The 11950-nt window shown below is 38.2% G+C and overlaps 1 protein-coding gene and 1 pseudogene across 1 annotated transcript; both read left to right on the top strand.

Moving 5' to 3' along the window:
* Positions 1–2631, top strand: LOC132159815 (interferon-induced protein 44-like; annotated as a pseudogene).
* A 1902-nt stretch (positions 2632–4533) lies between these two features.
* On the top strand, positions 4534–11151 carry LOC132159812 (interferon-induced protein 44-like). The gene is made up of 9 exons (XM_059569426.1): positions 4534–4720; positions 4850–4890; positions 9026–9537; positions 9645–9699; positions 9780–9975; positions 10074–10226; positions 10306–10477; positions 10583–10683; positions 10760–11151. The coding sequence occupies exons 2-9, from the start codon at positions 4868–4870 to the stop codon at positions 10946–10948; spliced, it is 1401 nt and encodes a 466-aa protein (XP_059425409.1). The 5' UTR covers positions 4534–4720; positions 4850–4867; the 3' UTR covers positions 10949–11151.
* The last annotated feature ends 799 nt before the right edge of the window (positions 11152–11950 follow it).

The following is an 11950-nucleotide window of genomic DNA, read 5'->3' as shown; positions in this document are numbered from 1 at the left end:
GCACGTTGAAATGCATCCCAAGGCAGCGTTTGTCAGGTTTCGGTCGCAGCCACTAGATGGCCACTGTCCACCATCCTTAAACGAGTGCATTCATTATTTCTTTGACAGAGAAATGGGACTGTGAAAGGTAAGCTACAGAGTCAACATAATACAGAAATATAAAAGTATTTCACCTTTTATTTAACGTTGGCCGAAGTGGTTGACCACCACGTATGTAAGTTACACGCAAAAATGCTATTAATTTCAAACGTCAAAATTATTTGATCGCTCACTGGGTAATTTTTACTTAATATTAATATATATATAAATAACATCGGGCGAAGCGCCATGTTGCAATCACATGACCAGACGGTATACACGTGCTTCTTATAAATCGTCACACCTCTCTTTATGGAATACATTTAGTTTGGTTTACTGAGCCAAGAACATTTTACGATGGAATTGGTGAGTAAACTTGATGATTTCCATATTCACACCACAAGGTCTCAAGGGTAAAAAATAATTGTATTTTTTTTATCTTTCAAAGATGTATCAGTCTTTTGTATTTGGATCTCAAGTGTCCAAGGTTGCTCCCATCACTTGCAAATTACCAGAAGAGAAAAGTAGGCGGCTCCGTGCTTTGCTGGGGACTGTGAAACTGTCTCTTCTCTACAAAGCTTCAGTTCATGGATATAAAGCTTCTGCCTTCCACCAGAGATGTGACCGTCAGGGTCCCACTTTACTTGTAGCCTATAACCGTTCAGGCTACATCTTTGGTGGATACACCTTTCCTGTTCAGCTTTCAAGGCAAGATCCCTGTGTGCATCAAAATTAACAGTGGACATTATGCACGTCTCGATGACGCTGGAGGGCCCAACTTTGGTCAACAGCTGTACTTTTGCTACAAGAACCAGCCAGTTGTGTTAAATCACAGAGGGAATGCATTCAGTGTTAATACGGTGACAATGTATGGGAACGACACTCAGCTGACTGAATGTGAGGTGTATAAAGTGAAGCAGAGTAAGTCAAGTCTTCAGAAAAGGATTCATGTGATTATATAATCTAATATGCGTGGTATGTATTTATAATAATTTTGGTTGCCAGTCCCTCAGAGCAGTGCCATAAACAAGCAGTGGAGGAATATTCTGTGGACAGCTAAGTATGTTTCAATTTAAATATTGTTTTCCTTGTCCACTGTTGCTGATTTCATAGGATGATCTCACACAATTGTTTTGCTCCATGTTGTAGTCGAAGAGCAGAGCTCATGGGATTGATCAGGAACCATAAACCCCTGATGACGTCTGTAAGTCGTGCCCGAATCCTAATGATTGGTCCTGTAGGAGCTGGAAAATCCAGTTTCTTCAACTCCATCAACTCCATCTTCATGAGCCGCATTACCAGCAAAGCCATGTCAGGATCTGCAGGCACTAGTCTCACCACACAGGTACAGATTTAAAAGGAAAACACAGTTTTTCTCTGGGATGTCAAGACCTGTCTTTGTTTGTAACAGTTATTTATTTTAGTTTCGCACATACCCAGTTGTTGACCATCATGAGGGAAGGCTGTTGCCATTTGTGTTGTGTGACACCATGGGACTCGAGGATCAATCAGGTGCAGGACTGGATATTGAGGACATCAGCAGCATTCTTCAAGGACACATACCTGACCGCTATAAAGTAAGAGCATTAAAATGGTTCATGTATCTCCAAAATGGCTTTGTGTATTATTATGATTAGTTCAATGAATAGTTGTCCTTCTCTACATTTCTCTAAATTTAAGTTCAACCCCATGGTACCGTTTCAACACAATGAGCGAAGGGTCTACACACCTGCATCTCTACAGGAGAAGATCCACTGTGTGGTGTATGTGATAGATGCCACCAAACTCTCCCTCATGTCTGTCAAACTACAGGAAAAACTTGCTTCCATACGCCGAAGAGTAAACTTGCAAAGTAAACTAAAATTATACTACCATTGATCTATTATCTGAGAATTAACATTTCTGTTTGTAAATTGCTTTGGATAAAACTATCGGCTAAAAGAATGTAAAGTGTTAAGTATTGGTATACAATCTGGTAGGCATCCCTCAGATTGTCTTGATGACAAAAATAGATGAAGCATGTCCCCATGTCCAGAAGGATCTTCAAAGTGTTTATGTCAGTTCCTACATCAAGTCGAAGGTGAGAGGCGGTCACATGATCAGATGTCTGTTGCTACAGGACTCAGAGTGAGGGAGATGTTGTTTTGTGTCTGCAGGTGCAGGAGGTGAGCTCTGGGTTGGGTGTGCCGGTGTCTTGTGTGTTACCGGTGAAGAACTACAGTCAGGAACTGGAGCTGGAGCTCAACTGTGACGTCCTGCTGCTCACCGCTCTACAGCAGATGCTTCGCTTTGCAGACGACTATCTGGATGATGCTGGTCGAGTAGAGTATGACTTCCTATAAATCGCTGCTGGTGGAAAATTTTCTTTTGAGCCTGTTAACACTGTTTTTTGTTTGAGTGCTAATGAATGATTGCATGATGTTCAGTTGTTGTATATTTCTTTGTTTCTATAAGCTTAAAAGTTTGGACATTTTGTAAAATATAATTGTTTCATTACAGAAAGACATGAGTTATTAAATTGAGCATATGTTAAAGCAAAACGTGTTACATCCATCCCTGGTCTCCTATTCCTTTATGTGAACAACATATTTTATGTTGATAAAAATTTACTGTATGTGCCTTTTAATACATTGTGGTTCAATGTAACTGCTGTAAACAAAACAAGACTTAAAGGGATAGTTCACCCAAAAATCAAAATTATGTCATTAATAACTTACCCCATGTCGTTCCTAACCTGTGAGACCTCCGTTTATCTTCGGGACACTGTTTAAGATATTTTAGATTTAGTCCGAGAGCTCTCAGTCCCTCCATTGAAGCTGTGTGTACGGTATACTGTCCATGTCCAGAAAGTTAAGAAAAACATCATCAAAGTGGTCCATGTGACATCAGAGGGTGGGTTAGAATTTTTTGAAGCATCGAAAATACATTTTGGTCCAAAAATAGCAAAAACTACGACTTTATTCAGCATTGTCTTCTCTTCCGTGTCTGTTGTGTGAGAGAGTTCAAAACAAAGCAGTTTGTCATATCCGGTTCGCGAACGAATCATTCGATGTAACCGGATCTTTTTGAACCAGTTCACCAAATCGAACTGAATCGTTTTAAACGGTTCGCATCTCCAATACGCATTAATCCACAAATGATTTAAGCTGTTAACTTTTTTTAATGTGGCTGACACTCCCTCTGAGTTCAAACAAACCAATATCCCGGAGTAATTCATTTTCTCAAACAGTACACTGACTGAACTGCTGTAAGGAGAGAAATGAAGATGAACACCGAGCCGAGCCAGATAACGAACAAAAGACTGACTCGCTCACCATCTCAAAATGGTCTCAGAACAGATTTCTGGTTTCTCTTCAGAAAAGAGACAGATCTCTTCAGGAGAAGATCCACTGTGTGGTGTATGTGATAGACGCCACCAAAATCTCCCTCATGTCTGACAAACTACAGGAAAAACTTCAAGTTCATATGAAAAACAGCAGATGCTCAACTTCGCAGATGACTATCTGGGTGATGCTGGTCAAATGGAGGACAATGTTTTTTTAAAAGCTTTGCTGAGATGCGTCCATATATTACGTTGTCTTTGAATAGGATGTAGGTGGCTTATCTTCTATCTCAATGTATCTTAAGCCAGAAAATTGGTGTATTACTCATATTGCATTTATTTATTGAGGCTTTATTGCGAAAATGCTGTAAGATCAATATTACAAAGTAGGACTGTCATACTGTTCTAAAAGAAATGCAGACCTTTCCATGGAAGAAATCCATTTTTGGAATTAGTTACTCCTTACATTTAAAAGTAAACATTATTAAAATAAATTCTGTATGGCTTGCTGATTGCAATTAAATATGACAAGGTGTTACTGTATCACCCTGGAGGCCTCTAAGATGATGCTTTTCTTTCTTTTTCTTTTTTTTGTATTTTCTATTTAGTATGTAAAAATTTTGCTAGTAAGTTGCTGTAAAATACTTTTCAGTTGGCCAAGATTTCCAAAAATCCTTTCTTTGTATTGGTCTTAAGTAATATTCTAATTTTCTGAGATACTGAATTTGGGATTTTCCTTAGTTGTCAGTAATAATCATCAAAAGAAATAAACATTTGAAATATATCAGTCTGTGTGTAATGAATGAATATAATATCAAAGTTTCACTTTGAATGGAATTAGTGAATAAAAACACTTTTTGATGATATTCTAATTATATGACCAGCACCTGTATATATTATACTGTCCAACAGACAGATTTCTTCATGTATATTTTAACATTTTAGTTGAAACAGTTACAAATACACAACTGAAACATACAGTATGTGCCAGACATTGAGACCCCTGGTGTTCACTATGATTAGTTACTAGTGTCTGAGCAAGAAGAACCTGTTTGTCAGACACAAAGCCAGGTGAGTCAATGGGCGGTTCCCACACAACAAACAGGTACTTGTGTTTGTTCTGACTAAAAGTATAGTTTTTCATCTCCCTCAACATATGTTGTGTTTTAGAGACTTGACAGTTCATTAAAGGTTGATATATTTTAATGCTAAAAACATTCTTGTATCAGATGAATGAAGGAACTTGACAGAACAGGTTTGTCTTGGGTGTAACATTCTGAGAACAAGTGAAGCATTTTCACAGCAAGCACTCTGCGAAAGGTGAGTTACATATGCGTATTATAAGAGCATAAAATATTACATATTGTAATTGTTATTGTTTAGTGTTTGGAGATTATGATGTACAGTGAATGAATTTTGATCTGTCAATTCATATAACTCTTTGTGCAGTAGCAGTTCACAGAAACAATGAAAGCAAGCTTTAAAGAAATGTAAGTATACAAAAAAAAAAAAAAGAAAAAAACTTAACTGAGCCTTAGAGAATCAGACATGTAAGGAGGCAGCATTTTACAAATGGTCACTATATAAAGAATGTAACCTTCAGAAAATGTTGGTCTATTTCTCATATATTTCTCTTGTATATTTCTCATAAATTAAAGAAAAATATTGATTTGGTCTTTTTTCCTGCAATAGAAATGAGCTTGATGAATGTACTGTATGGAAGCATATGGGTAGCATTATTCAATTTGGGATGTAATATTCAAAATGACAATGCAATATGTAAAATGACAATGCATTTCTGTATTTACATTTACATTTTCCAATACATTTGTGCAACGTTTGGTGCAAAATGAAAATGAAAATTAAATTACATAATTTTCTCTTGCCATTTCATACACCAGTTTTAATATGTAAAATGAATACTAATTGTAACGCTTTATAAGTTGAAAAATGAAAATGTATTACAGAAATGATTAGATATGTATAACATGTTCAAGCAAAAACTGTGGCAAAATGATCATTTAAATGCTACTTTTCTTAAATGAATTAACACTCACAGTCAAGACACTTACGATTGCATTTTCATTCAGTGTCCCGCAATGAATGTAGCAAAATTCAATGTGCACATGAAAATGCATTCCGAGCCGATCACGTGTCCGCCCCCTCCCGCCATGTCAATCACTCCGTGAACAAGGCGGGGCTTGCAGAAGGTCTGAGACTCAAATCTCAAGAAGAGGATTCAAGTCAGAGAACATGGACAAGACAGTTGGCCCGTGTACGTTTTGATCATTTTGGTTTATGGCTTCAATATTTCATTCGCACTTGTGGGCGGAACTGAAACGCTGCTTTCATCTGATTGGTCGAATCGCTCCAGCTTCAGCTCGGTCTTTTCATTCTTTCAGGCAGAATAAGAGTCAGTGCGAGTGAAGCACTTTAATGTCTGAAACTACACTCACTGTTAATTAGCATAATATTTGAATCAGATGTAGCTGGGCACATAATTCGTGCTGCTGAGACCTGCAAATTATTTCTAGGTTGTAGTATTGTATGAATATTGTCCCACTGATAAAAACAGTGCAAATAGTTCTCTTTCTTTGGATAAAAGCGAAGTGGAAATAAAAATCAATAATAGACTGAACAGTTCCATGTCTGTAACATTTACCACTCTCATATTTTAAGTCATAAGGCACTATGTATGTGTGTGTGACATTAATAAATAATTGTAAAAATTAATATACAACCCGAATTCCGGAAAAGTTGGGACGTTTTTTAAATTTTAATAAAATGAAAACTAAAAGACTTTCAAATCACATGAGCCAATATTTTATTCACAATAGAACATAGATAACATAGCAAATGTTTAAACTGAGAAAGTTTACAATTTTATGCACAAAATGAGCTCATTTCAATTTTGATTTCTGCTACAGGTCTCAAAATAGTTGGGACGGGGCATGTTTACCATGGTGTAGCATCTCCTTTTCTTTTCAAAACAGTTTGAAGACGTCTGGGCATTGAGGCTATGAGTTGCTGGAGTTTTGCTGTTGGAATTTGGTCCCATTCTTGCCTTATATAGATTTCCAGCTGCTGAAGACTTCGTGGTCGTCTTTGACGTATTTTTCGTTTAATGATGCGCCAAATGTTCTCTATAGGTGAAAGATCTGGACTGCAGGCAGGCAAGGTTAGCACCCGGACTCTTCTACGACGAAGCCATGCTGTTGTTATAGCTGCAGTATGTGGTTTTGCATTGTCCTGCTGAAATAAACAAGGCCTTCCCTGAAATAGACGTTGTTTGGAGGGAAGCATTTGTTGCTCTAAAACCTTTATATACCTTTCAGCATTCACAGAGCCTTCCAAAACATGCAAGCTGCCCATACCGTATGCACTTATGCACCCCCATACCATCAGAGATGCTGGCTTTTGAACTGAACGCTGATAACATGCTGGAAGGTCTCCCTCCTCTTTAGCCCGGAGGACACGGCGTCTGTGATTTCCAACAAGAATGTCAAATTTGGACTCGTCTGACCATAAAACACTATTCCACTTTGAAATAGTCTATTTTAAATGAGCCTTGGCCCACAGGACACGACGGCGCTTCTGGACCATGTTCACATATGGCTTCCTTTTTGCATGATAGAGCTTTAGTTGGCATCTGCTGATGGCATTGCGGATTGTGTTTACCGACAGTGGTTTCTGAAAGTATTCCTGGGCCCATTTAGTAATGTCATTGACACAATCATGCCGATGAGTGATGCAGTGTCGTCTGAGAGCCCGAAGACCACGGGCATCCAACAAAGGTCTCCGGCCTTGTCCCTTACGCACAGAGATTTCTCCAGTTTCTCTGAATCTTTTGATGATGTTATGCACTGTAGATGATGAGATTTGCAAAGCCTTTGCAATTTGACGTTGAGGAACATTGTTTTTAAAGTTTTCCACAATTTTTTTACGCAGTCTTTCACAGATTGGAGAGCCTCTGCCCATCTTTACTTCTGAGAGACTCTGCTTCTCTAAGACAAAGCTTTTATAGCTAATCATGTTACAGACCTGATATCAATGAACTTAATTAATCACTAGATGTTCTCCCAGCTGAATCTTTTCAAAACTGCTTGCTTTTTTAGCCATTTGTTGCCCCCGTGCCAACTTTTTTGAGACCTGTAGCAGGCATTAAATTTTACATGAGCTAATAAAGTGGATAAAAGTGTAAAATTTCTCAGTTTAAACATTTGCTACGTTATCTATGTTCTATTGTGAATAAAATATTGTCTCATGTGATTTGAAATTCCTTTAGTTTTCATTTTATTAAAATTAAAAAAACGTCCCAACTTTTCCGGAATTCGGGTTGTAGTTACATTTCTAAATAAAAATAGTAAAATCAGCTCTATGCTGCTCAGTGCGACTTAATAGTCCAATGCCACTTATATAAGTTTTTTTCCTCATCATGACGTATTTTTGGACTGATGCAACTTATACCGAAAAATACGGATAACATTATTATTATTATTTATTATGAGAGTAATTGAGACTAGAACTTTAATGCTTCACCAAATTCAGCTCAGATCTTCAGACTCGTCTGACTCGTGTTGCTGTATAACTGGCCAGACTTACCTTCCCAAGAAATCCTATTTTATTTTATTTCATAAATTTAACTATATTTATTTCCACTTCACTTTTATCCAAGGAGACAGAACTATTTGCACTGTTTTTATCAGTGGGACAATATTCATACAATACTACAACCTAGAAATAATTTGCAGGTCTCAGCAGCACGAATTATGTGCCCAGCTACATCTGATTCAAATATTATGCTAATTAACAGTGAGTGTAGTTTCAGACATTAAAGTGCTTCACTCGCACGGACTCTTATTCTGCCTGAAAGAATGAAAAGACCGAGCTGAAGCTGGAGCGATTCGACCAATCAGATGAAAGCAGCGTTTCAGCTCCGCCCACAAGTGCGAATTAAATATTGAAGCCATAAACCAAAATGATCAAAACGTACACGGGCCAACTGTCTTGTCCATGTTCTCTGACTTGAATCCTCTTCTTGAGATTTGAGATTGACATGGCGGGAGGGGGCGGACACGTGATCGGCTCGGAATGCATTTTCAATGTGTACATTGAATTTTGCTACATTCATTGCGGGACACTGAATGAAAATGCAATCGTAAGTGTCTTGACTGTGAGTGTTAATGCATTTAAGAAAAGTAGCATTTAAATGATCATTTTGCCACAGTTTTTGCTTGAACATGTTATACATATCTAATAATTTCTGTAATACATTTTCATTTTCATTTTGCAACTTATAAAGCGTTAAAATTAGTATTCATTTTAGCTACATATTAAAACAGGTGTATGAAATGCCAAATGAAAATTATGTAATTTAATTTTCATTTTGCACCAAACGTTGCACAAATGTATTGGAAAATGTAAATACAGAAATGCATTGTCATTTTACATATTGCATTGTCATTTTGAATATTACATTCCAAATTGAATAATGCTACCCATATGCGTCCATAGTACTGAGCACATAAACATTGCATTAAAAAAAGAATAATAGGACACAAAAGTTTACTGTTTGTGAGTGAAGCTCAAGTTTATATTTGTATTTGCATGGTTTTTGTCTTCAAGGCAGCAAAAAAGGCAAGTGAGAGATGGTACTGTGGAGTCCCTCACTTCTAATTTAACAGAAGAGAAAAGTAAGCGGCTCTGTGCTTTGCTGGGGAATGTGGAACTGACTCTTCTCTACAAAGGTTCAGTTCATGGATATCAAGCTCCTGCCTTCCATCAGAGATGTGACCGTCAGGGTCCCACTTTACTTGTAGCCTACAATCATTCAGGCTACATTTTTGGTGGATACACTAGTGTAGATTATACTCAGAGCGGGCAGTATATTACTGATGAGGACATATTCATATTCAGTTTTCAAGGCAAGATCCCCATTTGCATCAAAATTAATAGTGGACATTATGCACGTGTTGATGATGCTGGAGTGCCCAACTTTGGTCAACAGCTGTACTTTTGCTACAACAACCAACCAGTTGTGTATAATTCGGGAGGCAATGCATTCAGTCTTAATACCACAACAATGTATGGGAACGACACTCAATTGAGTGAATGTGAGGTGTACAAAGTGGAACAAAGTAAGCCAATTGCTAGATTTTTTTTAACCTAATAATACAAGAAGTTTTAGGCTGTTTGCTTAATTAAAACGTTATTGTTAACATTTTATTTATTATTTGCTATGCAGGCTCTCAAGTCCGTACTGAGGGGAAACCTTGGAGGAATGTTCTGTGGACAGCGGAGTATGTTTCTACTCAGGTTCTGGTTTCGTTTGCTCATTGTAATTTGATTATCAGCTAAAAAATTGCGATCTCTGTTGTAGTCGAAAAGATGAGCTCATGGAAATGATCAGGAACCATAAACCTGTGATGGCATCTGTGAGTCGAGTCCGAATCCTAATGATTGGTCCTGTAGGAGCTGGAAAATCCAGTTTCTTCAACTCCATCAACTCCATCTTCATGAGCCGCATTACCAGCAAAGCCATGTCAGGATCTGCAGGCACTAGTCTCACCACACAGGTACAGATTCAACAGCTTTCATAGTGGTTCCAGTAAGAGTTCAAGCGATGTCTCTTGATAACTTCAGGTCTTTAAGTGATTCTCTTCTTGGTTGGTAGTTTCGCACGTATCCAGTGAATGACGGTCGTGAGGGAAAACCATTGCCTTTTGTGTTGTGTGACACCATGGGACTCGAGGAGCAATCAGGTGCAGGACTGGATATTGAGGACATCAGCAGCATTCTTCAAGGACACGTACCAGACCGCTATAAAGTAAGAGCACTCATCTCCAAAATGAATGAAGGTTGAAGTATGAACAATGTTTGTTTCATACTAAATCCTCTTGATTCAGTTCAACCCCACAACACCGTTTCAACCTGATGAGCAGAAGTCCTCCAGACCTGCATCTCTTCAGGAGAAGATCCACTGTGTGGTGTATGTGATAGACGCCACCAAAATCTCCCTCATGTCTGACAAACTACAGGAAAAACTTGCTTCCATACGCAGAAAAGTGAACTCACTGGGTGAGTGAACATATTTACACCAATCTTGTGATTGATACACAAGGTAAGTAGGTTGTACATAGGTCTGCATGTGACGCACCTTAAAACATCCCTCAACTATTTCAGGCATCGCTCAGATCGTCTTGATGACAAAAGTAGATGAAGCATGTCCTCTAGTGGAGGAAAATCTTCAAAGTGTTTATGTCAGTTCCTACATCAAGTCGAAGGTGAGAGGCGGTCACATGATCAGATGTCTGTTGCTACAGGACTCAGAGTGAGAGAGATGTTGTTTTGTGTCTGCAGGTGCAGGAGGTGAGCTCTGGGTTGGGTGTGCCGGTGTCTTGTGTGTTACCGGTGAAGAACTACAGTCAGGAGCTGGAGCTGGAGCTCAACTGTGACGTCCTGCTGCTCACCGCTCTACAGCAGATGCTCAACTTCGCAGACGACTATCTGGATGATGCTGGTCAAATGGAGGACAATATATATATATAGATTTGGGTTATGTGGTTTCAGTTGAGACTAGAATGTAGTAGAAAATATGGGTATGGTCAATTAAGTAATTTGATGGTAATCTGTAACAACGGTAGTCAAATCTGTTAGTTACTTATTGTGTCAATAATTAAGCAACCAAACTGCTTTAAAAGTAATAATAGAATGGTGAGTGGGTGGTACTAAAAAACTCTTAACATGCACTGTTAACTGTTTGCTAATAGCTATTACACATTTGACTGACCGAGGTACTGGACTGTGTTTAACGTGCTTGTGATTTTAGGATTATTTGCAAGTAAAGCAGGCTGAACTCACTACAATTTTAGTGAATATGGGCATTTTACAAATAGTTTGTAGGAAAAGAGCACTTATATCTAACATATTTACATTCTTTACGTTATCATGCTTACAGGCATATCGTCTATGACCATGCTTAACTGACCTGAGGTACGTGTTCAAGTATCGTGATATCATGGCATCTCCAAAGCGTAGTCAGTGCAGGGAATATTCTGTTAACTTCAAATTCAAGGACCTTTCAAGGACTCTCCAGGTCCAATACCCTCAAATTCAACAACTTAATGTGGGGATACATTTCAAGTGAGAGCAAGGTTACATCTTGTTACCTTTAAGGGGTCATATGATGTTGCTATAAATAACATTATGTTGTGTATTTGGTGTAGTGAAATGTGTTTATACGGTTTAAGGTTAAAAACACATTATTTTCCACATAATGTACGTTATTTTTGCTCCTTTATGCTCCGCCTTCTGAAATGCATTGATTTTTACAAAGCTCATCGGTCTGAAAAGTGAGGTGTTCTCTGATTGGCCAGCTGTCCAGTACGTTGTTTTTGGCCGAATACCTCAAGCATGTGATGGAAATGTTACGCCTCTTACCATACTGTGATGCCATGTGTCCCAGCGCGATGAGACAAAACTAATAAAACCCATTACAAACAAGGCATTTGTTGCATCCAGTGGGGACATAATTACTTTTTAAAAAAATTT

This window comes from Carassius carassius, chromosome 16 (genome assembly GCF_963082965.1).
Source record: "Carassius carassius chromosome 16, fCarCar2.1, whole genome shotgun sequence".
Taxonomy (NCBI): Eukaryota; Metazoa; Chordata; class Actinopteri; order Cypriniformes; family Cyprinidae; genus Carassius; species Carassius carassius.
Note: the sequence above shows the minus strand (reverse complement) of the source record. Positions and strands in the feature narration are given on the sequence as shown.